Source organism: Ictidomys tridecemlineatus, chromosome 10 (assembly GCF_052094955.1).
Source record: "Ictidomys tridecemlineatus isolate mIctTri1 chromosome 10, mIctTri1.hap1, whole genome shotgun sequence".
NCBI lineage: Eukaryota > Metazoa > Chordata > Mammalia > Rodentia > Sciuridae > Ictidomys > Ictidomys tridecemlineatus.
In genome coordinates, this window is record NC_135486.1 from 16,445,854 (window position 1) to 16,472,083 (window position 26,230).

General features: G+C 40.3%; 1 protein-coding gene across 1 annotated transcript in view; it reads right to left on the reverse strand.

The window, feature by feature from the left end:
- Niban1 (niban apoptosis regulator 1) overlaps positions 1-24,875 on the reverse strand; it is a 140,306-nt gene extending 115,431 nt beyond the window's left edge. Inside the window, exon 1 of the mRNA XM_005319693.5 lies at positions 24,662-24,875. Within this exon, the coding sequence (XP_005319750.2) occupies positions 24,662-24,716 (55 nt within the window). The 5' untranslated portion in view covers positions 24,717-24,875. The remainder of the gene's footprint in view (positions 1-24,661) is intronic.
- Between the last annotated feature and the right edge of the window lie 1,355 nt (positions 24,876-26,230).

Consider the following 26,230-nt stretch of genomic DNA (forward strand, 5'->3'; position numbering starts at 1 on the left):
AGGGCTCCAGTTCTGTGGACCACTCTCTAGTATCTGCACTACCTGCCAAATTGTGTGCCTATCAATCAACCAGTTGTGTTTCCTTTCAACCTATTCATGCCAGTTGTCCTGGACATGATGCATCAATAACTTAAATGTTATACAAGCTGAATAAATGTTAATGTAAAAAGAAGAGGTGTTAATTAAGTCGAATGCTTTAGGATGTTTTCATAGCTACAAAAGAACTGCTGTTAAATTAGGTGTAGGCAAGACCACTGTAAAGGTCACTTGAAAACTTTTTTTTAATATTTATTTTTTAGTTGTAGGTAGACACAATATCTTTATTTCAATTTTTTTTTAATGTGGTGCTGAGGTTCGAACCCAGGGCCTCACCTGTGCTAGGCGAGTACTCTACCACTGAGCCACAACCCCAGCCCTACACTTGAAAACTTAAAAACTGTGAAGAATATAGATCTAGATGGAGTCTCTAGTAAGATTTCTTTAAAGTTGTTGCCCAAGCTAGATGCAGTGACAAATGCCTGTAATCCCAGTGGCTCAGAAGACTGAGGCAGGAGGATAGTGAGTTCAAAGCCAGCCTCGGGAAAAGCAAGGTGCTAAGCAACTCAGACCCTGTCTCTAAATAAAATACAAAATAGGGCTGGGATTATGGCTCAGTGGTTGAGTACCCCTGAGTTCAATCCCTGGTACCAAAAATAAAAAAGGTGTCCTCAACTTTTTAAAAATTCAAATTACAAATAATGAAAAAGTTACAACACAGGACTCAAATAATTTCTTTTAAAAAGAACTTAGCCCATGCCAAAGACTGGTGAATCACATGTATGTTTCATTAATATATTTTAAATTAAAATAAATTTTCAAAGACTAGGGTGTAACTCAGTGGTAGAGTGTGTTCTTAACACACTTGGCTTGGGAGGCTTAGTTGAATCTCTCTCTCTCTATCTCTCTCTCTCTCTCTCTCTCTCTCTCTCTCTCTCACACACACACACACACACACACACACACACACACACACACACACACAAAGACTATATACTTGGCTTGAGTGTCGATCAGTGGTAGAGTGTATGCCCATGGCATGTGCAAAGTCCTGGGTTCACTCTCCAACACCAAAAAGAATAAAAAAAAAAAAAGAAAGGGGGAAAAAAATCAAATATTCAAGGAAGACGTATCTCTTTATGATTTGGAACTTTGAATGTCTTTTTGATTAATTGTCCAACTCCATTCCAACAGCAACAGGTAAAATGCTTCTGTTCTGAGAGCCAGGTTAAGTAGTGGATGAAAATGCCATGATCTGGGCTTGAGAAAGGCCAATTTCAAAAGGTTCAGAAAAAATAGAATGATGGGGCTGGGGTTGGGGCTCAGTGGCAGAGCACTTGCCTAGCTTGTGTGTGGCACTGGGTTCAATTCTGGCATCATATATGAATAAAACAAAGGTCCATCAACAACTAAATTTTTTAAAAAAAATTAAAGATCTTTAAAAAAAAATGACTTTATGTCAAGAGACTCTGAAAGAGTCCGTGTTCAGTCTGCAGTTCTGTCCACACATTCACAGACTGTGATTCCACCAGGGAAGAAATAACGGAGCCCCTACGTAATTCTATTGTTGCCTCTGATTTCAAAAAGACTAGGATGAAAGAAAGAGGGGCTCCTCAAGAACAAGCATAAGATTACGGGGGCACTCCAAAAACAGTGTCAGCTGGGGGGAGACCGACGGTTTATAAGAACAACAAAAGGAACGCCAGGAAGAGGTATGTCCGCGACACAATGCTGGAATTACAAGGTGAAGGGACATCTGTCCTACAATTACTCCTGTTCCTGTCTTCTGAGAATAACAGTTTTAAGACTCAATAGATGAAATATTGTTACAGAAAAAGAAAGTCCGAGACTGGTAAAGAGATTTAAAGAGGGCAATGGACTATGGGGTATGGTACAGAGGTTCCTCAAAAACCTAAAAGTAGAACGACCTGTGATGCAGCTGTCCCACGCCTGGGTATCAGCATTCCCAAGGGAAATCTGCATGCCTCGGCTTATTGCAGCACCATTCACAATGGCTAAGGCATGGAATCAGCCCATGTGCCCATCCACAGATGAACAGATAAAGAAATGTGGTTCATATACATGATGGACTATGTTCAGCCATAAAGAATGAAATCCTGGCCAGGGGTTCACACCTGTGATCCTAGCAACTCAGGAGGCTGAGTCAGGAGGATTGCAGATTTGAAGCCAGACTCAGCAACTTAGTGAGGTAGTAAGCAACCTAGAAAGGGCTGAGGATGTGGCTTAAGCGCCCTTGAGTTCAATCCCTAGCACACACGCACACACGCACACACACACACAGAACAAAATCCTATCGTTTGCAACAATATGTATGGAACTGGAGGATTTATGTTAAATTAAACAAGTCAGACACAGAAAAACAAGTACCATATTCTCTCTAAAATATGAGGAAAAACATTAAAAGTGTTGATCTAAAAGTAAAAATAGCAATTACCAAAGACAGGGAAGAGTGTTGTGTAGGCAGGGGACAGTGGGAGAGGGGGATCAGATAAGATCAATGCACACAGTACACATGTATGGAAGTATCCCAAGGAAACACATTTATATGTACAATTACTATGTATTAATTAAAAATAAAGTGGGCATTAGGGCACTATAAAACAGCTACAATCCAGTGTACTGGGAAAATTTAGGGATAAGAGTGCTCAGCATTGCCAACAGGGAGAGATGCTAGAAGAGTTCAATGTAAAAATATAGATCTGATTCTCAAAAGGAGAAAAGAGGAGGAATGAGTGGGGATTTATAAACATATATTGAAGACTTTGAGCTTTTCAACACCAGGAAGGATTATAAAGTTGACATTAATGGATGGCTTGCAACTTCATGATTTAAGCAAATTGATGAGAAGTAGTATCTGTTTCTAAACTAACAGCTGTTATCAAATTTATTGGAGAAATAATAGAGACATTCATTTAAAAAATTTTTTTTAATTGTAGATGGACACAATACCATATATATATATATATATATATATATATATATATATAGTGCCAAGGATCGAACCCAGTGCTTCCTGCATGCTAGGCAAGCTCTCTACCACTGAGCCCACAACCCTGGCCCCTCATTTTTTTAAAGCAGGATCAAAACCAGAATGACTGCGAATGGGGGTGGAGGAACATTCTTCATATTTTTGTAAAAAGGAATCTGGCTCTACAGGAAGCAAAGTTGCCTAAAAAGTCTATATAGAGTTCAAGACAAAGACCTGCATTGTCCTCCTCCTTGCTCTCTATTGGATCACATGACACATAGTCAAAGCCTGTGATATCTCTATAAAGTGTAGCAGCTCTTGGACCCAAAAGAGTACAGGAAGATTAAACAGCCAAAATGCATTGGGCTAGAGAACAGTGCCACTAAGGCCGGGCGCTGCAGTGAGAAGATGTCTGACTTCAGACACAGGAGTCCAAAAGTCACAGGATTCCACTTACAGAAGGTACTCAGGACAGGCAAACTCGTCAACGGAAAGTAAAAGCAAGGCCACTCAGAGTTGGAAGACGAGGAACAGGGAGCTGTTACTTAACAGGTTCAGAGTTTATATACGGACCACTGGGGTCTGAGAGTGTCCCTCAAAGTTTCATGTGCTGGAAACTTGGTCCCCAGTCTGGCAACACTGAGAGGTGGTGCAACCTTTAAAGATGAGGCTCAGTGCGAGGAATCTAGTTATTAGGGTTCCACCCTCAGGAGGGATTAGTGTAGTTCTCCAGAAACTCCGTTAGCTCCCACTAGAGTGGGCTGTTATAAGATAAGCCAGACCCTGAGTGTCTCAGGCTTCCTGTCTCATCATGTGATCTCTTCTGCATGTGCTTTTGCCTTTGAGAAACCATCCCCCATGAGGTCCTCACCAGAGGCCAAACACCTGCGGCTGCCTGATCTTGAACTTTCAGACTCCAAAACTGTGAGCTAAATAAACCTCTTTTCTTCATACATCACTAGCCTTAGGTATGTTGTGATAGCAACAGAAAACAGGCAATGATGAGGATTATGGAAAAGTTTTGGGGACAGATAGTGGTGATGATTATACAATATCATGAATTGCATACATACAAATGGTTGAGGATAAATATTATGTCACATGTATTTTACCACAATTTGGAGTAGGGAAAAAAAAAGTCTGGTTGTGACCAGAGATTAAACAGAACTGGGTTTGAATTCCAGATTCTTGTAATTTGAGTTCTCTGCCTACACAAACAGAAGTCCTGGTGCTGATCAGGGGCCAGAGATCAGGAAGAACTGGCTGATCCTAGCAAGAAAGGGTGGCAGAGGACTTGGCATGGGAGTTAAGTGCCTGCCAAGAGGCAGGGGTGGAACTAGGAAGAATTCTGCCCTGGCATAACTCATGAACAAAATAACTGTCCAAATATGGATTGGTTGGCTTGAGGAGATAGTGAGTTTCCTTTTACTGCGGGTACTGAAAGCTGCTCACCTGTTTGATAAGAGCATTCAAGCATGAGGTGACCTTTAATGACCTTTAAATTCCCTTCCAAAAGGGCAAGCAGGTGATGTTTATTCCTTTACCATTATCCCCTTGAACTAGGAGACATATTCAGAAATCTCCCGAAATAATGGTGAAGTAGAAAAATAAGAGATACAGAAAAATAACTCTCAGATGATTTAGTTATTCCACCTACTCTTGGATAAGCTCAGTTGGGAGATTCAAGAATATGTAATAAAAAGAGAAGAATCCTTTGGCATAAGAACAGTCAAATACAACAGTCATTATTATATAAGTTTATAGAATTTGTTTTCAAGAGTCCTTCAGGTATAGACGATACCTAGAAAGGCCTAATTCAAGTACATTTCTCTCTCTAAGAGGTCTAGAGTCAATTCACACCTGTTCAGAGGAAATACGTTTTCATCTACTCATTCATTCAACAAACAAAGATTGATGAGAGATAACATGGAATACAGAAATGGTAGGAAAATGAATGAGATAAAATTTCTGGTACCAAGAGCTCAGACTCGTTACTGAATTCCAAGAGTTTTGATATTCAGTGTAGCTGATATATTATGCATCTGTTATGCCTTCTTTTAAAAACTACAATTTAAAAAACTGTTCAAACTCTGATCCAAGAAATAATTCTAGGAGAATAATCAGAGAAGCATATATATATATATATATATATATATATATATATATATATATATATATATAAAGATATTCAATTAAATATTATTATAATTATAAAAATTTGAAAATTATCTAAATGCCCAACAAGAGAGAAATGGCTATATAAATTATAGGATATACAAAAGCTAGCATGCTCCACAGCCAATAAACACTCTTTAGAAGAATATTTAGTGATGGAGAACTTGTGATATAATATGAAGTAGCAATATATAGGTTTGAATGAAAAATATGGTTCAAACTTGTGTTTTATGTGCATTAATAAATTTGTATGATATTAAAGAAAGAGACAGAGATACTTGTAGATAAAAAGAAAGGAAACAAATTATTTATCAGTGGATTGAGGAAATCAGGAATAATTTACTTTTTTATATATTTTCCTTCATCTTTCATGTAGTAATTTTCAGGTAGATTATTACTTAAAATATTTAAATAAAAGTGATGTTTTTCTTTAATATTTTGCCCTAATTTTGTTTTAAAATCTTCTACATTTACTAAGCTCCTGAGTGTGTGATTTGCCTCTCTTCTTTTCTTTGAAATTTTTGTTCAAAAAAGTTGGCTTATAGTAATAAAAAAAAAACTATCTTTCATTGAATCCCTATGAATAGAACACAGCATGGCTAAATCCTCACAACTAAATGCAAATTAGTTGTTAGTTCCCCATTTTACATTTGTAGGAACTGGGGCTCAGTAAATAACTTGTGCAAGGTGACCCAAATAGGAGCTGCTCTGAATCCTTGGTTCACTCTTCCCACTGAAGCACACAGCCACCCATGTGTCCCTTCTCTTTGTCCAACCAACTATAAGTTTGAAAACAGAGTAAGAGGTGTCACAGAGACAGAATTGTGAATCTTTCGAGAATAAATATCTTGTGTTCCTTCAGACTATCAAAGCTAAGTCAGGAAAATGCTAACAGGTATGAATTTCACATATTCAAATTAAAAAACAAAAGAAACCATAAGTCTGAATGAAGTCTATTAGGAAACTGAGGATGACCATATCTACAGGGTTTGGATCCCTGCTCTGCCACAGACCAGCCACAGGCCAGACTCCATCACAGTCAACAGCCATCACCATCACTACCGCCATCTTTGTTGAGTGGAGACCAAGAAAGAAGTAATAAACAGAAAATTCAATCAACTGTTTATTTAAAACAAGATAATTTTTATCTGCTTTTCTCTCCAAAATAGTAAAAAAAAAGAAAGAAAAAAAAAAAAGGTAAGAACCCTTCTCCCAATCCCAACTCAAGTAAATGCACCAGCCTTATTAATTTAGAAGTAGCTGGTCTCAAGAGATAATAGAATCAGTTTCTATTATCTTAACAGGGAACAAGGAATGTGAACCAGCTGGTGAGAAAGTGTCTGATTTTTTTTTTTACAGGTTATCCAGAATTGTGTAGCCCAGTGAGATAAAAATTTTAAAAGGTAACTGAATGATGAGAAAGAGTTAATGTAATTTATTCCCCTAATTTACTCCACATTCTTAGGCAGACAGGCCCTAGACACACTGTCTTTTCACTCCATCATTCTCCAGATATGTAACAGGGGCCATTAAGCTAGGTAAAAAGATGAATTGCTAGAGATGATTATGCATGCCTTCAGCAGCCCATGAAATGTACCCAAGAACAATAAAAATATCTGATGACCTGTCAGGGAGATGCTTATGCAAATGAGGATATCATGATTATACTTCTGCTTGTTCATCTAAAGGCTATCATGAAATATAGATGGAAGAACTTCACTTGCTCAGTAGCATCACAAATAAGAAGCTGGTTTCAGATCAGGGTATGCTGGAAAGGAAAATTCACGGCCAAATGCCTTATTCAGCTATAAAAGAAGACAATAATGGACATAGATCAGCATCCAAGCTTATTTCCTTTAGAAACAATAATTTTATCAGATGACAGTTCTTACTATTCTCTTGAATTATGGTATTTGGTGCTGAAAATTATTTGTAATCCTCAGGAGTAAAATATATCATAAATATATGTCTTCAGCATCTTTCTGCTCTTAAATAGCAAATGATATTTCTGACCTGAAACTCAATAACCCTCAAGGTGTCCACTAGTATTAAGACAAAAAGAAGTCAACACAACAGAAATAAAGCTACACAGGAAACTCCTTATGGGAGCATGAACTCAGTTGGGTTATTCTCAAGTCCAGTCTCTTCTTCCATATGAGAAACATATGGAAGAGCAGGGCTTTGGCTTCAAGGAGAACTTTGTCCATTAAGGGTTAGACATACAGAGTCACCACAGATAATCTCTCTGGGCCTCAGTCTCACCATCTGCAAAATGAGGTTACTTGCACCTACCTCAGGAAGTTATTGTGACAATTTATACGCGGTCACATGTATGAAGTTCTAAACATAGTGCCTGGCAGGTAATTTAGGGCCTCATCGACACATGACAGTCACTATTAGGCAAGACATCCATCTGCCTACCTGACATCTCCACTTGAATTTCAACTTAACATGACCCAAAATGAGCTCTTCTTTTTTGTCCTTACATTTGCTCCCCCAGTCTCCCCCTGCTTCAGTGAGTGACAACTCCATTTTTTCTACTACACAGATGGTAAACCTTGGAGTCGCCCTTGAAGCCACTTCCTGTTCTCTTATATACCACATATCTCATCAGCAAATCCTGTCGACTGCACCTCCAAAATACATTTATCACCCAGCTTCTTCTCACTTCCGCCAGCCATCCCTTAGTGGAAACCACCATAATCCCCAACCTGGATCATATCTCCAGCTTCTTCCTAACCTTCCTGCTCCCTCTCTTCTCTCCTTAACTCCACACAGCAGTTAAAGAAATCACTGCTGCTCACAACTCCCCATGGAAAAAAGCCCAAGCCTGACAATGGTCTGTCCACCCCTCTGTGATGTGACTCCCCCTGGGTCCCTGCCCTGCTCTGCCCACAGTTCCCATCACTCATCCTCTACCCACACAGGCCTTCTTGCTTCAAAAACCTTATCACCACAGTCAGTCTTGTTATTTCTTTCTTTTATTTCTCCTCACCACCATCTCTGTGATTCAGCCTGTTTTGTTCATTGCCTTTCATAAAACAGGGCATACTCTATTTGGCGACTATAATGAAGGCGGCCATGAACACTTTACTGTGAGAAATAGATGGGTTCCGTGAAGTTTAGATTTTAAGGAATAAACTAAAGGCTGCAATTTGGCTTGGGGTGTGGCTCAGTGATAAAGCATTTGCCTAGATAGCACAAGATCCTGGGTTCAACCATGGTGTTGCCAAAAAGAAAAAAAGAAGAAGAAGAAGAAGAAAGGAAGAAAGAAAGAAGCTACCCATTGTTGAGAGTCCCTGTCCCTATCACAGTGTTAAGTACTTTACAAGAACTGGTGTCATGAATCTTCACAACAATCTTAAAAATAACAATCTCTTCCCATTTTGCAATGTAAGGAACCAAAGTTAAAGGTGGGCAGATACCTTGCCAAAGGCCGCACAGCTAGTGGGGGTCAGCGACTAAACACAAGTATCTGCCCACGAGTCAAGGCACTGTGAATCAAGAAAACTACGTGGTTAACATTATAGAAGAATTCTGCTGCTCTGTAAGCTCATTTTATTTTATCCAGTTTTCTGAAAATGAGTAGATACATATTGTAAATAATATTTTGAAAGTTTTTATTACATATCTTAGCAAAGCTCACAATTATTTGCAAAATATGTCACATGTATCTATTTCTTCTCTTAATTAACAATGCAAAAATTTAAAAATATCCCTGGAGAAGTGCTGAGTTTGGCTTGTCAACACATTTCAAGGTATATAGTTTTACAAAACCCACATGGAGATAGGAAGGGTTTGTGTTCCCTCTCTTGGACATCCATTGATGTCAGTGGTTGTGATGATCTGAAATTAGCCAAGTGATTAGTTAAGGTAGGTCTGAAGAGTTTCTTGTGAAAGTGCCAAATAACAATTATTAAAGACAGAAAATGCCGAAACATGAAACATGTCAGTGAGTCACTGAAATTATCATGGGTCAGAAGGCACTCCGAGAGCTCATTTTAGATCTTAGAATTCTACAGACCACTGAAAATGAAAAAAAAAAAAAAAAAGAGGGACAACTGCTGAGTCTAGGTCATATCTCTTGCAAAGAATGTGAAGTAATGTAACTATGATTTCAATTACAACGGCAAAATATACAATTTGAAAGAGCACTAACATTATTTAAAATTTCTAAGTGGGTGGGAGGGAATGTTGTATTGGCAATATATTAAAATAAGGGCCTTATTATCTAGGCCTTTATCTTAAATATCTCCTAACTACACAATGGCCCTGTTTGAGTCAGCTTTTTCATCAGTGACTAAAAGACCTGACAAGAACAATCGAGAAGGGAAAGTTTATTTTGGCTCAGGGTTTCAGAGGTCTTAGTCCGTAGACAGCCAGCTCAGTTCCTCTGGGCTCCAGGTGAGGGAGAGCATCATGGCAGAAGGCACAGCAGAAAAGGCAGCTCAAGAGCATGGCCACCGGAAGCAGAGAGGAAGCTCTGCACACCAGGAACAAAATATAAACCCCAAAGACATCCCCCAGTGGCCTGCCTCCTCCAGCCACACCCCACCTGCCTACTGTTAATCCATTCAAGTGGATTAGTGCACACTGATTAGGTTCAGGGACTCGTAACCCAGTCATTTCATCTCTAAACTTTCTTGCATTGTCTCACAAATGAACTTTTAGGGGCCCCCCATAGCTAAACCATAACAGTCTCAAATATGATCCTACAGAAATTGGTAAGTTGGGCTGGGGCCGTAGCTCAGTGGCAGAGTGCTTGTCTGGCATGTGTGAGGCATAGGGTTTGATCCTTGGCACCACCTAAAAACAAATAAAATAAAGGTTTTCTGTCCATCTACAACTACAAAAAAAAAGAAAAGAAAAGAAATTGGTAAGTTACAGACGGAGACTGAGTTGGAGCGGGGGGAAACCCCATGGGAAGGAATATTCTGAAACAAAAAGGTCAGTAAAGATTACAGATATCCTCTTTATTATTTTTAAGAAGTATGGGGGAGAGCAAAAGGAATTAAAGCCCATCATTGGTTTATTTTAAATGCTTTTCCTCTACCACCACCTGGCTGTGAGGAAGGGGCAGTCATATTAAATATGGGTTCCCCATGTTTCCATCCCCATAAGACCAAATCCAGAACAGATAAGGGTGTGTGTGTGTGTGTGTGTGTGTGTGAGTGTTAAATCTATGGATGAAGTCTATAGTCCATAGATTTAAAATTTTAATCTATATAAGCTTACACACACACACACACACACACACACACACACACACACACATATTTTCAGGGTTCTTGCTTATGGCTGAATTATTGAATATGTTCAGGGTTAGAGTAGAAACTCAAAACTTAGAAATTTTTGGTCTGGTTTGATTAGACATCACGGACTATGAGAACTCTGTACCAGGAGTGTTTCTGCCATTACTCGCTAAGCAGGCGAGGGCAGCTCATTCAGCCTCTCAGAGTACAATAAAAGGGTTGCAGCACTATGAGTCCTTTTATGAATCTTTATCTAAGAACAGCAATGTAAAAGAAGTACCATGCGAGCCTTAGATGTGAGCCTTAAATGTAACTTTAAGTTTCCTGGGGCAGGGGTTGTGGCTTAGCGGCAGAGTGCTCGCCTAGCACAGGCGAGGCTCTGGGTTCAATCCCCAACACCATATAAAAACAAATATATAAAGATATTGTGTTGAACTACAACTAAAAAATAAATATTAAAAAAAAAGTTTCCTAGTAGCTACGTGAAAATTTTTAACTGAACAAATTCATGTTAACATATTGTATTCAATCCATTAGTCCCAATCTATATCACTTCAATATATAATTGCTACTAAGTAATATTAATGAGCTAGTTTGCCTTCTTTGCTTTGTACTAAATCTTCAAAATTGGTATAGCTTGAATTTGCCTCTTCAAGATTGATATACTCTTTGCACTCAATCTTCAAACTTACATCATAAATTTGGAATTCCACATTTCAAGTGTTTAAGTCACTGACATCTGATGGCTACTGGACGGTGTAGATTTAGAGGGATTCAACTGTTCCTACTTAAAGATAAAAAAGATATATAGTCTGCCTTCAAAGTGAGAATCCACTTGAAGCAGAAAAATCATTCATCAAAAGGTTAAGTTTAACATATTCAGGGTGATATAAGAGGCGACTGATAGAGAAAAGAATAGGACATTTTTAATATAAGAATTACCTGTGGAAAGTTACAAAAGGAGGCTGGCATATTGAAATGGGAAGGTTAGATAGAAATGGTCCATGCCACCTTGAGGCCTGGTCCACCAAATCTACCCACAAATTCCTCCACCCTTCTTCCCTTACCTGTGTTTATGCACCAGTCTCCATCAGGTCTTTGTGGCCCTGAGTAAGAGAGTCCCTAGGTCAGGGTACGTCAAGGTTCTTAAACAGGGATTTATTATGGCTCTGTGGACCAAATTCAGGGGTTTAGAGTCGAGTGAGGAAAATACCACCTTTATTTTTATTAACCTCCAACTTCAATTCAGCATTTCCTTCAATTATGAATACAGGCAACAAACCACAGAACTTAGCTGTACTGTGACCTTGCCACCAGGCTCAGGAATGTTTTCACAGTACATTTCATTTGCCACAGATCTTAGAACAGCACTTGTTAAAAGTGACAGCAGTTATTAAATCCACCACAAGACCTTGCCATTGAGTGCATTCCTAAAGAAGTATATATCTTACTATGGCAGCAACTTCTAAACATGTTTTGTTAATTTAGTAATACTACTTCTTTAGTCCTGTGGTTGTTTTTGGTTTTGCTTTTAATTTCATTTTAAAATGTTATTCTAAGAAGGGGTTCATAGGTTTCACTAGAATACCAAAGGGTCCACGGCACAATGAATGTCCTAGGTAAAAAGCGTCTGGGTCCCTGTGACCCCACTCTGATTCCTAAGCCCCACAAGTCGCACTGGGATCACTGAGATGTGAGGGATGATTATTTCAGCTGCTTGCCCATTGTGAACACTGGCTAGCTGAAATCTAGCTTTGGACGGCTGCAAGCAGACTCCACACAGTGAAGAGAAGGGTACTGGATGTCATGTGCTGGTAAATGGGGTCTCAAAAAAAATAAATAAGTGAAAGGACCCATGTAATGGCTGGTTCCAACCACTCATGTGATATCTGTGAACTCTGCAATAGAAAGGAATGTCCAGAGCAAGCTCTTGCACCTGCCAGTGTAAGAGGAATCCTGGCCTACTCCTTGGATGGCTGTACCCCATGACAATTCCTTGGAAGGTGTCTTCCTATTGCCTTTTCTTAGCTTTAGGGGAGGGGATGGTTTTGAACCTTGAGAATAGTTACTTAAAGGTTTCCATTTAAACCATTGTGACTGACACTTTCATAATGAGTAAATAAAGCAGAATACCTTACATGCAGTAATTTGGAAATTCAACAAGCTGTTGAAAAGAATCTAATTAGTACTAATTACAATACTAGAGTGTCCCAACACATTATAATGCCATTGCTTCTGTAGAGGCATTGTGTTTAAACACTCAAACATTAATTAGTCTACAGAACAAATGTGTAAGATAGGTATTATTTGGCAGTATGTGAAAGCCAATTATTTACTCTGCAAAGGCTGATGCCATTACTGATCGTAAAACAAATTGATTAGCATAATAGTAGAACTGGGAAATCTGGGAATCGCATTACATTTATTATGTTATCTTATTCATTTCTCAGCTCCATTTATTTCCCAAACATTGCTACAGCCCCTGTTTTACATATAAGAAACTGAAGGTAGCCTGCCCACAGATACAATATCTATGGAGAATCCAATTTCAGATCCAGCAAGGCCTCAGGAGATTGTCATGCCTGTTCTTCAAATATGAAAGCTCCAATAATTAGACTTCTGTGCCTTGCTTCCCAAATATAAATTTTCCCTTTGTAATGGAAAAGTTACCTAGCAGCACCATTTTATTTAAAGTTAAAATGACCTGCAATACTGCTTGCATCATTTGAAAATTTCATAATATGTTTAGATGAATTTTAATGCCATTGAGCTACGGCCCCAGCCACTGCCAATGTTCTTAAGTAGGTCTAGGAGAGGAGCAGGGTAGCCTGCAGAGAACTCTGTGTAGGGGAAGCTGGTGAGGCACCAGGGCTGGTCTGGGACCAGCGCAGATGAGCAGGGGCAATTCAGAAATGAAGGGAAATTATGGATATTCTTTTAAAAAGGAAATTGTTAATATTTGTCATGTCCTCTTAACTATGGGGCTTACAGAGACAAGTACCAATTGTCCTCACATGCACTTCAATCCCAGCACCACACACACACACACACAAAAATCCAGATCATTTAGGATCAAAACATGAAATCAAAGTTTTAATAAATGTTTCATCTTGTACCAAGGGACCAATAACAGGTTTGGCTCACTTGAAGGGCTGAAAAGAGTTAAGACACTGCTCAAATCTGATCAGGTTGATACTGTTTTCCATTAAAGAAAAAAGCCGTGTGAATGGGCAATTTCTAGAAGAAAGACCTAGAATTTGTGGAATTATCCTGTTCCCTTTCTCTAAGACATTTACTTCCCAGGCACATGGTAGGCATTCAATAAATGTTAGCTTTTACTATTGTTGTTATCATTCCTCAGAACAGGAGTTATTTGTAATTAAGAACTGACATCTCAGTTGATTTGCTACAGGTCTTAGTCATACTCTAAAAGTCTTATTTACTTTAAGTTTAAACAGTGCATTTCAATTATTGTTATTCATTTAATTCCCTCCAGCATAACCATTTTAAATATTTATACTCAGATATTACACATATGCCGTGTTGCTAATAAAATTTATCCTTATTCTAACTGTGTCTGCATTGCTTGGGCAATTATTCAGACATATCTATCTAACACATGCTGCATGACTTACGTAGGAAATAATTCCTTAAACAAACACATGCAGTCCAAATTTGGAAAACCTCTGAATTCTTTTGGGCTAATCATAGAAATTGGTACTTGTCTCTGTGAGCCCCATAGTTAAGGGGACATGACCACTATTAACAATTCCCTTTTTAAAAAGAACACCCATAATTTCCCTTCATTTCTGAATTGCCCCTGCTCATCTGTGCTGGTCCCAGACCAGCCCTGGTGCCTCACCAGCTCCCCTTACACAGAGTTCTCTGCAGGCTACCCTGCTCCTCTCCTAAACCTACTAAGAACATATGGCTGGGGCCGTAGCTCAGTGGCAGAGCACTTGCCTAGCTGTGTGTGAGGCGCTGGGTTCAATCCTTAGCACCACATAAAAATAAACAAAATAAAGACATGCTGTCCATCTACAACTACAAAGACAAAATTAAAAAAGAAAAGAACACTAGTAGCAGGTCAGCACAGCTATCCTCTCTCCAGATGTCCCAACCAATTACAGAAACACAGAAATTGTGTTGTTCTTCCTTAAGACTAGTATTAATATTAGGAAACTAGAAGTATTCTTCTATCTTTCATTTCTCTTCTGTACTTTAACAGATGGAACATATTTGTAATTACTGCTTATCATCCTTGTCTGCTAAATTCATCATGCCTGTAATTCCTAACTCCGTTCTATTGGTGTGTTTATTTTTTTCTTGTAGTTATAGCTATTTTCCTGTGTTTTTCACTTGCATAGTCATTTTCAATTAGATGCTGGACATTGTCCATTTTACATTGTTGAAAATTCATTTTGTTGTATTCCTATAAAGATTTGGGCTTTGTTTACTCATGCAATAAAGTTATTTGGGATTGGTTTGCTTCTTTTGAGGTTTTTTTTTTTTTAATTTTTTATTAGAGCAGGTCCAAGCAGCCTTGTAGTCTAGGGTTAATTTCTGCTCACTACTGAAGACTCTGCCCAAGGACCAATATTACAAGGTCTTTCTATTTTGGATGATGGAAGCATAAACTATTCCCAACTCTGAGTTCCAAGAATTATTTGTCCCTATAAACCCAAAGACACATGATCTTTGTTCCAGAACATGGTCTTATATTATTTCTTTCATAATTTTCTCCCTTATCTTTATTCTTTAGACAGACATTAAAATTTTTGGATTGACTCTTGGATTTTCTTTTTAAATATTGCCTTTTCTATTTTTCCTCTTCTTTCTTTCTTTTTTTTTTTCTTTCTTTGCTACTAGAGAGGGAACCCAGGGGAACTCTACCACTAAACTATATCCTTATCCCTTTTTTATTTCTAATTTTTAAGACAGAGTCTCACTAATTTGCTCAGACTGGACCCAAGCTTGCATTGCTCCTGCCTCAGCCTCCAACGTCACTAGAATTACAAGCATGCGTTACCATACCTGGCCATTTTTTATCTTTTTTCTATTTTCTATATATTTTCTGAAATGTTTTTCAACTTTATTTTGTAAAGTACCAAGTGGATTTTTAAATTTCTGAGCATCAGATTTTTAATTTGCAAGAGCTCTTTCTTATTCTATTATCATATCATCACATCCTGAACCTGTTTTACAACTCAACAGTTGTTTTATTGTGTAAGAAATCCATTGTAGATTTTAAATCTTTTTCTCCTTTCATTCATTCATTAAACTAACATTTACTCGGCAGAAACCACGTCCTTCCCTTTGTTCTTCACAGAGAGAGCAACTTATGATCCTCCTGAACACTATCTCTCACATGTATCTCATCTTCCTACTCTATCAACAGTTTTCTATTTTAATTCCCTTTTTTATTCCACCTGAGACATTTATCAAAATTTGTAATGTTGCTCACCTACCCTGGAGCCATTCATGCTTCTTATAACTGAACCTGATTTTGTTCAGGTGTCCATGATCCGTAGCCATGTGCATCAGGAAAGTAGCCCCCCCACACCTCATTTGAGGGGCAAATTTTGATTGGTCTAAAACATCATAATAATTCCATACTCTTGCCAGCAATGGCTTAAGAAGACATTTGTGCCTAATTCTGATCAGTGGGATATCAGGGAAGTCTGCTAGCGAGGCATCTGGCAAAGATTTTCTTTCTTTCTTTCTTTTACAGAGAGACTTAAAGATTGGATCATTTTTGGAGCCAGGTATGGTGGTGTACGCCTAAAATCCCAGCGACCTGGGAGATTGAGACAGGAGGATAGCAAGTTCAAGACCAACCTTAGCAATTTATCAAGGTCCTAAGGACTTAGCAAGATCTCATCTTAAACTAAAACATGAACAAAGGGCCAGGACTGGGTGTGGTGACACACGCCTATAGTCCTAATGGCTCAGGAGGCTGAGGCAGGAGGATCACAAATTCAAAGCCAGCCTCAGCAACTTGGCAAGGCCCTAAGCAACTTAGCAAGGCTCTGTCTCAAAACTAAAATATTTTTAAAAAAAGGGGGGGCGGGCTGGGAATGTGTCTCAGTGTTTGAGTGACCCCGGGTTCAATCCCTAGTATCAAAAAAAATTATTTTTCATTCCTCAGAGAATTAACGAGTCCTGGCAATGAACATCCATAGCTGCTAACATCAAAAGGAGAGACAACTGGTTGGGGCTGGGGCTCTGGCTCCATGGTTCAGCACTTGCCTAGCGCAAGTGAGGCACTGGGTTCGATCCTCAGCACCACATAAAAACAAATAAATAAAATAATTGTATATGTGTCCATCTACAACTAAAAAAAATTTTTTAATGGGAGGACAACTGTATATTATGTGTCATCAAATGAAGAACAGCAACACACGTAGTCTTGATTAAAAAATAAAAAAAGGTTGAGGATCAAATCTCACCATCTCTCTATTTGTAGAAAATACAGGAGAAATGTGTGGAACTGCACCAGGAGCAAACTCTTCACTGTGGAAAACCACATGTCAAACAGCCCAGCTCCTTCAACAATAAATAAATAAATATATATATATATATATATATATATATATATATATAGAGAGAGAGAGAGAGAGAGAGAGAGAGAGAGAGATTTGAAAGATATGTTTTTTAAGAGCATAAGACTACAGTGTTTAGAAATGCATGGTTGAGTTGATAAAGCCATAAGGAAAATCTGAGAAAGTCATTATCATAAATCTAGGATGAGTGGTCTGTGACTGGGGTGGCCCCTAAATCGCCATTCCTCCTGGTACTCTCGCCTATGAATAGTTCCCTCCTCTGGAATCTGGGCTGGTTCTGAGACTTGCATTACCCAACAGAAGATGGCAGAGTGATGTCGTGCCTCTACAGACCCAGGCCATAAGAAGTCCTAGCACCTTCCTGAAGCTTTGGTGTTCTTGCAAACCCTGATCCACTATTTTAAAAGTCTGATAATCTACTGGATCAACCATGTAGGAAGGCTACCTGAACAGAAAGAAAGCCTTCCCAGCTAAGTCCAGCCACCAGATGATCTGACACTGAATCAGGAAGGACCACAAGCAAAAATAAGAAGTAGAACCACACAATTGGCCCTAGTCCAGACAGCAGAATTGTGAACAAATAAATATGCTATTAGAGCCCATGTCTTTAAAGTACTCTGCTGCGAAGCAGACTATCGAAAATAATGGCTATTTTTAGAGAGACAAAGGCAAGGAGAACTGGGATGGGACACATGGAGGTTTCAGCAATGGTTTCTTTTTTTAGTGGGAGTGGTACCAGGGATTGAACTCAGGGGCACTTGACCACTGAGCCACATTCCCAGCCCCATTTTGGCTTTTATTTAGAGACAGGGTCTCACTGAGTTGCTGAGCACCTCGCTTTTGCTGAGACTGGTTTTGAACTCGCAATCCTCCTGCCTCAGCCTACTGAGCCACTGGGATTACAGGCATGAACCACCATGTCCAGCTGTAGAGAGTCTTTCTATTCTTTCTATTTCTTGACCTGAGTAATATCTGCACGGATATTTGTCTTATATGATTCACTAAGCTATGCATCTTTTCTGTGTGGTTTTCTGATCCTATGTTTTATTTTAAAATAAGAATAGGTTTAAAAAGGAATTAAAAAAATATCCACATGGTTTGGCATAGAGACACTTCTCTTCTTCCAAAATTCCTTCAGAATGGGCTTTAAAAAAAATCACTTCTGGGCTCCTAGCAAAAACCATTCATTTGTTCTAATCCTATAGACATATTCCATAGAACATCAAGCATAGAAATATGAGCTTTTTTGGGTCTTAGACCTTGCAATTTGTGAAACTGAATAAATTGCTTTCATATCTCTGAACCTTTTATGCTCTCCTCCAAGTGAGAAAAACACGCAGTACCAAAAAAAGGGGAGGTACTTTTAAAAGCTGGCTTGCATTTTCTTACTGGCAACAATTTGCTAGTCTCTTTTTAAAATAAATTTTCCAGTTTCAAAGGACAAAAATCTGCACTGCATTTGGGGTTTTGTTTGGTTGTGTGAGTGCATTTTCGTTTGAAACTTAGAACTTCAGCCTTCGTATCCTATAATTTAAGAAAGTGCTTTAAACTACTGTAGCAGATGGAGTGTGCTTTTATTCTTTCCATCATCCTTTATCTTCTTTTCCCATTTCATGATGCAAATTGTTATATGGACTTTGCTCCTTAGAGTGATGTTACCTAGCTTTACTAAGAAAAAAAAATTTTAAATTTCCAATTAAGAGATCAGAATTCTATTATTGTAATTTATACAGCATATTTTATAAAACTTTCATAGTACACTTATTTTAATTAAATTAGAAACTATTACTACAAATTGCACCCCTGCTGTTGTACTTTCTACCTGTGAATCCAGTTCAGACTTTCCCAAAGATTACAGTAAGACTGCAGTCAGTTCAGCAGTCCACAGCAAAAAATAAAGTAACATAAATTACTATTATCCCCTTACTATAGCACCCGTCATGGTGTGATCCCTTGCAGTCAGTTTGCAGTGGAATGAGGTGCTCCATCGAGAACAGGTCTTGATTCAGCATCAGACCCCATGAGACTCACCAAAGGTTGTATTAGAATTCACAGAGACCAGGTCACTGTTTCCTCCACAAGGACAGGAGAAAATGTTCATTTATCTCAATCTGCTGTCTTTACTTCCTTTTTGATTCAATCCAAAAAAAAACCCCTCTCCATTCACAAAATCTTTTATGGTTTTCCAACATTAGATTTGGTGCTTTCTAAAGAGCATCCCTTCCCAAAATCTTGGTTTCCGTTCATGAAGACTGAAGGAAGTAGAAGGTAATAGCTGACCCTGGAAATTCCCAGTCTGCAGCAGTGTTCCTGATTCAAAACTCCTAGTAGTTTCATCAGTAGTTTGGGATGCTTGAAGACATTTTTAAAATCAGAATATATTCTGTTTTTAAAACAGGGATACAGCTCAGTTGGAAGAGTGCCTAACTCACATGCACAAGGGCCTGGGTTCAATCCCCAGAACTATACACACACACACACACACACACACACACACACACACACAAGAATATAAAGTAATATGTAATATACTGGACCCTCTCCCTCCTCTTTCCCCTACCCAGCCCCCTAACTCTCACCAGAAGAGCTGTAACTCCTTGCTTCTCAGAAGAGTCCACTCATTTCTATAAATTAGAACCTAAGACAAATACTAATGGTAGAATCGTTATTTGCTTTCTAATTTCTCTGGATTAATTTTTCTTAAAAGAGAAAATAGGATGGCATTTAGTACATTGGCTACAATACTTTTGGCCACAAAGAACAGATAAAGTTTGTATGTGGATAAGAGTAATAACACAAATAACACTGGCTTAAATAAGATAGAGACTTCTTTCTCTCTTATTAAGGTCCAGAGGAAGGTACTCCAGAACTCATTATGGGGGTTCTACCGTGTGAACGCCAAAGGAGCCTGGGCCCTTTTTGTGCAGTTACTCCACTTTTGCACAAACTCCTTAAAACGTTGCTTCATGATCCAAGATGCCTATGTAGCCAGGTTCACAATCCAGCCGGTATGGGGGCACAGGACAAAGGACACCCCACTCTTGCCTTTTAATGTCAACTCTTTGGAAATAGCATACAACCCTTTTGCTTATAACCCACCAGCCAAAACTCAGTTACAAAGGAAGCTAGTTTATTCTGGGGGCTCATGCGGTCAGCTAAACTGCGGAGATTCTACTATAGAAGATGGCAGGAGAGAATGACACTGGAAGATAACTAACAATCTGTACTTCCCCGACTCCAAGGGAGTTTGACATTTCATATACAGGAGAGACCCAGGGGTAGGAAAAGCAGGTGATGAGCAAAGCATGTCATAGCTTCCCTTTGAGAAGCTCCCTCAGGAGGAGGGGAGGGACATGGAAATACTGGGGAATGATATTGACCAAATTATATTGTTATGTTGTGTGCGTGTACAAGTATGGAAAAATGAATCCCACCATTATGTAAAACTATAATGTGCCAATAAAAAAATAAAAAATAAATAAAAATAATATTTTGGCTAACAACAACAACAATGAAAAAAAAAAAAAAAAAACAAGAGAAGCTCCCTCCGCTTTGCAGAGCTCCAAGTATTACCTTTGTCCAGTAATGCCTTTGTCTTTAGGCTAGCTCCCTCTTTTCTTCAAGAAAAAACAGCAACTCATACCTCTCATTCAAGTGCAATGAAATCCAAACCAATCAGCACCACCCTACCGGGGCCATACATGAAGATAGGCTCTCCAAAACAGTGCAAATGGGACTCTGTTAGGAAGAGGAATGGGGAAAGCAAGCTGGGATGGCATCCTGCAAGGACTACCATACTCCACATCCTAACGTTTCCATCACAGCCTACTGCCATTGCTACTAGCCAGGTAAATTGGACCCCACGGTGACCGTCAAAAGGATTAGCTCGATAAACCAGACCAGTTCTTACACCCATCTCCCATCAGCAAATTATGCAGAAGAAGTAGTAAAAGTGTGACCTAGAGTTACACACTTGCATTGGTAGACTGCAAATGGGTACGGCTTTCCCGTCCTCTACATTGCCAGTGGGACTCCACCTCAGATACTTATCAGCATAAAGCCACCAACACGGGTGTCACTATGGGAGCACTCCCCTAAGAGAAACGTGTGCTGCCTTAAGCTGAAACTCAATTCTGACTTTATAAACATCAGATGGTTGATGAGCATTTCCAAATAAACCCCTGGGCCCTATACAGACTGTCACTGACAGTGGAGTAGAGAATTAAAGAGGGGAAAAAAAAAAAAAGATTTTCCAAACTATTGGCTGCCAGCAGGCCTAGAAGGCCCCCTCCCCAGCACTCCCCCCAGCGCCTGTGTGTCCCCGTTCTCAGCCGCAGCACTGATTTTCCAGTACTTTCGTGATCTTCTACAGGACTCCTTACATGGGAGAGTTTCAGGTTTGTTTTCTTTTTGATTCATTAAAAATTCAATAGTGATTTTTAAAAGGAAATAAAATCATTGCTTTAAACAGGAAAACACATTGTATTTTGGGAACTTGTGTTTTCGTTTTGTTTTGTTCCTGGTTTTTTGTTTGTTTGCTTGCTTTGTTTTGTTTTTAGCTAAAGTTCAATATTAGCCATGTCAAAAGTTTTTTTTTTTTTTTAAGAGAGAGAATTGTTTTAGTATTTATTTTTCAGTTGGACACAATATCTATCTATCCATCTATCTATATTTATTTATATGTGGTGTTGGAGATCGAACCCAGGGCCTCACCCGTGCTAGACAAGCGCTCTACCACTGAGCCACAACCCCAGCCCAAAAGTTTTAAAAGGAAAAAAAATATATGGCAGAAAAAGAAAAAGACACCTTAAATTGACCATTAATGCCTAGATTAGATGAGTTTTGTTCCTCACCAAAGGAAAATCCTTGTAGATTAGTGCCAAAAGCATCACTAATGACTAAATGATGACACTGAAGACAAGTTGGTCTCGGTATTATTTATTAACAGAAACACTGTATCATGGGAAATTACTGAAAGTCCTCTAGAAACCATACTAAAATGTAGTCCATTTTAAGAAACATAGGTGTTGTCATCTTCAAAACTGACACTTTCACAAATGAAGTAACTTCTCAATGCATCTCATATCTCTTTACCTAGAGACTGATTAAATCCAAATAAATGATGTGTTTTCAAAACAGCCACATGACACAGATCACAGTGAACACAAAGTTTTAAGGCACACAATAAACTGCAGCTGTTAAAGGACTTGTCTGAGAGGAAACACACGGATTGACTCATTAGCATATTGAAAGTACAGATGCTTAAAATACATATGAAATAAAGTTAACAAAACTCAAAAAAATATATGGACTGGTCATTCCCCATATTAACAAAATGTTTCAGGCTTGGAAAAAAAAAAAAAAACTTATTGTCTGGGCTACAGGAGCTTTCAAATTCATATTTCACTGGTGGCTTCTTTATGAGAAACAGTTCATAAAACTGTATTTAAACTTTGCAGTCATACCTACCATTGTTTGCCTACAACTAAATCAAAGCTTGAGAAATTTATAGGCTAAGGGATGGGCGAAGGGTAAAGACAGGGTCATGGTTTTGTTCAGGGATTGGAGGCTTCAAAACCACCAAGAACTCCCAGCCCCGTGATCTGCATTTGCTCACGCAAGAACAATTCACAACACAGTGCATTTTTCCAAGGTTCTTTTCTTTTTTGGCAAGACTAGTGTTCTCACATGAAGCCATGTCTCATTTTATCTGGAGGTATTCTAACTTTAACTCTTTTCTCCCCTCCTCCATGACACATACTTGAAAGTCCCTTCCAAAAAGAGAAAGAAGAAACAAAATTGAACCAGGCTATGGCATAATCTGCTACAATTTTACTCATCCAAATGCATCCATGACAAGTCCTTCAAATGTACCCTGTACTTTTGTATGCGTAATAATTTATTTCAGAATAAAGAAGAAAACATTTTCTTATATGAGTGTGATACCTCCATCAGTCACAATAGTTCTCATGACCTTGAAGTCTTCAAGCAAGTTTATCTTCATATTGCTGAATTTCAGATGATTACTATACATTGCTTTGTTTCAACTTCAGGTGCTTTGAAACTTTCCAGTGAAACAAAGTCTTACAGAGGCCATAAATTTAATGTTGCTAAGAACCAAATACAAGTCCTTCTTAACTGTTCTGCTGCACCTTTCTGCCCCACCCTCGGTTGAAAACAAGCAAACTGCCAAACTTTCCAGGCGGGCTTAGTTTAACTAACAAAACATCCATCTTTTGCCCCTTTTAATAAACAACAGCAAAGGGATATGTGATCACCTTTTCTTCCCTGACAGTACAGATTGTTGATGATCTTCTACCTTCAAAAGCACCAGAGCAAGAATCTGGAAAATCAATTACAGTACACTGCCCTTTGAGTTGCCCTGATCTGATATCCTTTTAAAGTGATTTTAAATGTTGTGGCCACAGAAAACAAATATGGAATAAGAATACCAAATAAAGACTGGATGAGATGGCAAAGGCCTGTAATCCCAGCAGCTCAGGAGGCAAAGACAGGAGCATCGCAAGTTCAAAGCCGGTCTCAGCAGAAATCGAGGCACTAAGCAACTCAGTGAGACCCTGTCTCTACATAAAATACAAAATAGGGCTGGGGGTGTGGCTCAGTGGTTGAGTGCCCCTGAGTTCAATCCCTGGTACCAAAACAAAACCAAACCACCAAATAAGTGTCTAGGACCAGAAAGAGGTATTGGGAAGAATTAAAGTAAAATTTAAGGGTTTAATACCTAGGTATTAAAAGAATTTTTGAAGCCAGGAAATACACCTCTCCCCGCCCCCCTTCCACACACACAGAGACTCCTAAATTTACAAGATCACAAAACGTTAGGTAATGGTTGAGGGCAAGGTTGGGCTGGGGGGGAGGCCAAATACACCAGGAGATAAAGGCTCATCACTTCCTGCCGTTTCAGTTCGGTTTGGTTTTGGGTTTCTTCTGCCTCTTTCACTTTACCAAGTCGCTTTATCTCTGACCATCTCCCCAAAGGAGCTTCTCTCCATCTGTAACTTTAGCAACTCTTACAAAACATGCCAGGGTTCCTCATTCGCTTTCCCCCGTCTCTGGGGAGGGAAGGGAACCATGCAACCTGGGAACGTAATGACATGGTCTTTTCTGCTTCTGATGAAATGATCCTGCAGGCGACAATGAAGTCCAAGTGAAGCTGTGGCCCAGGCTGCATTTTACAAAACCCAGCCAACATCACACCGAGGGAAATTCTGCTTCTCAGGCCGGGAATCCCCAGGGAAACCTCTAACAGCCAGGGATATCCCCGCTCTTTTCTTTGCGGCCAAGTTCAGAACTCAATCCAGCTCCAGGTACCAGAAGGCCAGATGTTTCCGGGAGGGGACCGAAATGACCCCCGGGCGGGCGGGAGGAGCGGAGGAGTAGTCATCTCCTCCTGGCATCCTACACCTGCCCCTCTCCCCAGCATCTGCAGGTGCTTCCCAGACGGTGACCATCCCAGGTCCCCACCCCGGCGGGTGCGCTCTGGTAGCTGCGCTCCTGCCTATAATCGGAAACCTGGCGTGGCGCAGGTGGGCCCCCGGGACCCCGCTGGCCCCGGCTTGCCCATGCACCCTGGGGCGGGTGCCCAGCGACCACCCTGGCCCCGGGACCCCGGCGATCGGGCGTACCTCTAATGTAGGCGCACTTGCCCTCGTCCAGCTGGCTGGAGGCCGAGCCGCCCATGGTGGCTGTGTCGGGCGTGCAGAGCGCAGCAACTTCCCAGCCCGAGTCCGGGACAGGACTGGCCGCTCCGGACTGCGCGCGCGGCTCGCTCCTGAAGGTTGATGCGACCGGGAACCCGGCTCCGTAATTTAGGGCAAACTTCCTCCAAGAGGCGTCGCCTTCTAGGGCGCCTCCTCCCGGTCCGCGCCCTCGGAGGATCTGTGGGCTGGCCTCGGCCTGTCTACCCGCCCTCGCCTCACTTGCCAGCCCCCAGGGGCTGCCCGCTCCTACTCATTGCCGACTTTCGCTTGTTTTCACCAGTTTGGGGGCAGCCCAGAAACGTCCTGGAGGAAGTGGACCATTTCCCGGTTGACTGTAGTGCTCCCTGATCTGGAACCTTCCCCACTCACCTGGAGCCAGGAGGAGGCAAGATTTCCCTTGCTTTCACCCTTCCTGTTGAAGCACCGGTTCTCAAGACCCACCTGAGATCCTCAGCGCCCTCCCTCTCCAGCCCCCTAAACACACGCCCACACTTCAGTCTAATAAAACTTCTGGGACTGGGACTCCAGGATCTGCTCCAACGGAGCCTGTGCGGTGGCCCACGCCTGAAATCCCACGCACTCGGGAGGCTGAGGCAGGAGAACCGCAGATTTAAGGTTCAACTTGGATAACGTAGTTGGACCCTGCCTCAAAATAAAAGAAGGGGCTGGGGGTGTAGCTCCGTGGTGCAGGCCCTCCGGGGAATGCCCATGCACACGGAGATATGGGAACCGGTAGAGGATCTCTCCCTGCAGCCAAGAAGTTGGGCCAAGGAGAGAGTAAGAAACGAAGGGGAGAAAGGAGAGAAAAATGTTAAAACCTAAGGAAGAACTAAGGCTGTCTTATGCTCCCAGCCCTAAAACTTCCTGAGACTCTATGGAAGATTCGACAGAAGACCTTCAGGTTGGTCCTCTCCTTATCAAGCTGGAAGTAGATCATTAGAAAGGACCCTTGTTCTTTTCCCACAACTGCTGTTTGGCTTGGCAGTCAATCCCAAATAAGATCAGCCTGGGCAGAGGGGTCACCAGGATTCCGTCCTATACTTAGTAGTCAGATGTTTAGCAACTCCTGTTGACTTAACCTCAAGGTCCAATGGTCTCTATGCACCACAACCAAAGCCTGAGGAGGACTTTGAGGGCTCCCCACCGCAGCCTCTGAAGTTAATCAACAAGCACTTTAACACAAACATTTCTCTCACCTCGCACCCAATCTCTTATGCCCCACATTCCAATCCATCAGAAAGTCCTGTCAGCTTTACTTTCAGAATATGTCCAATATCCAACCAATTCTCATGCCCTCCACTGCCATTATTTCTCAACTGATCATTTCAGTGTTTCCTAACTGGTCTCCTTTCTTCAGAGAAAAAAGCCACCATCTGTCACAACCTAGGCCTGGCTTATTCTCTGACCCCTTCCACCACCACTTACCTCCCTGCTCTCTGCTCCAGCCACGCGGACTTTCCAGCTTTTCCTGTGACACATCAACCTCAGGGCCTT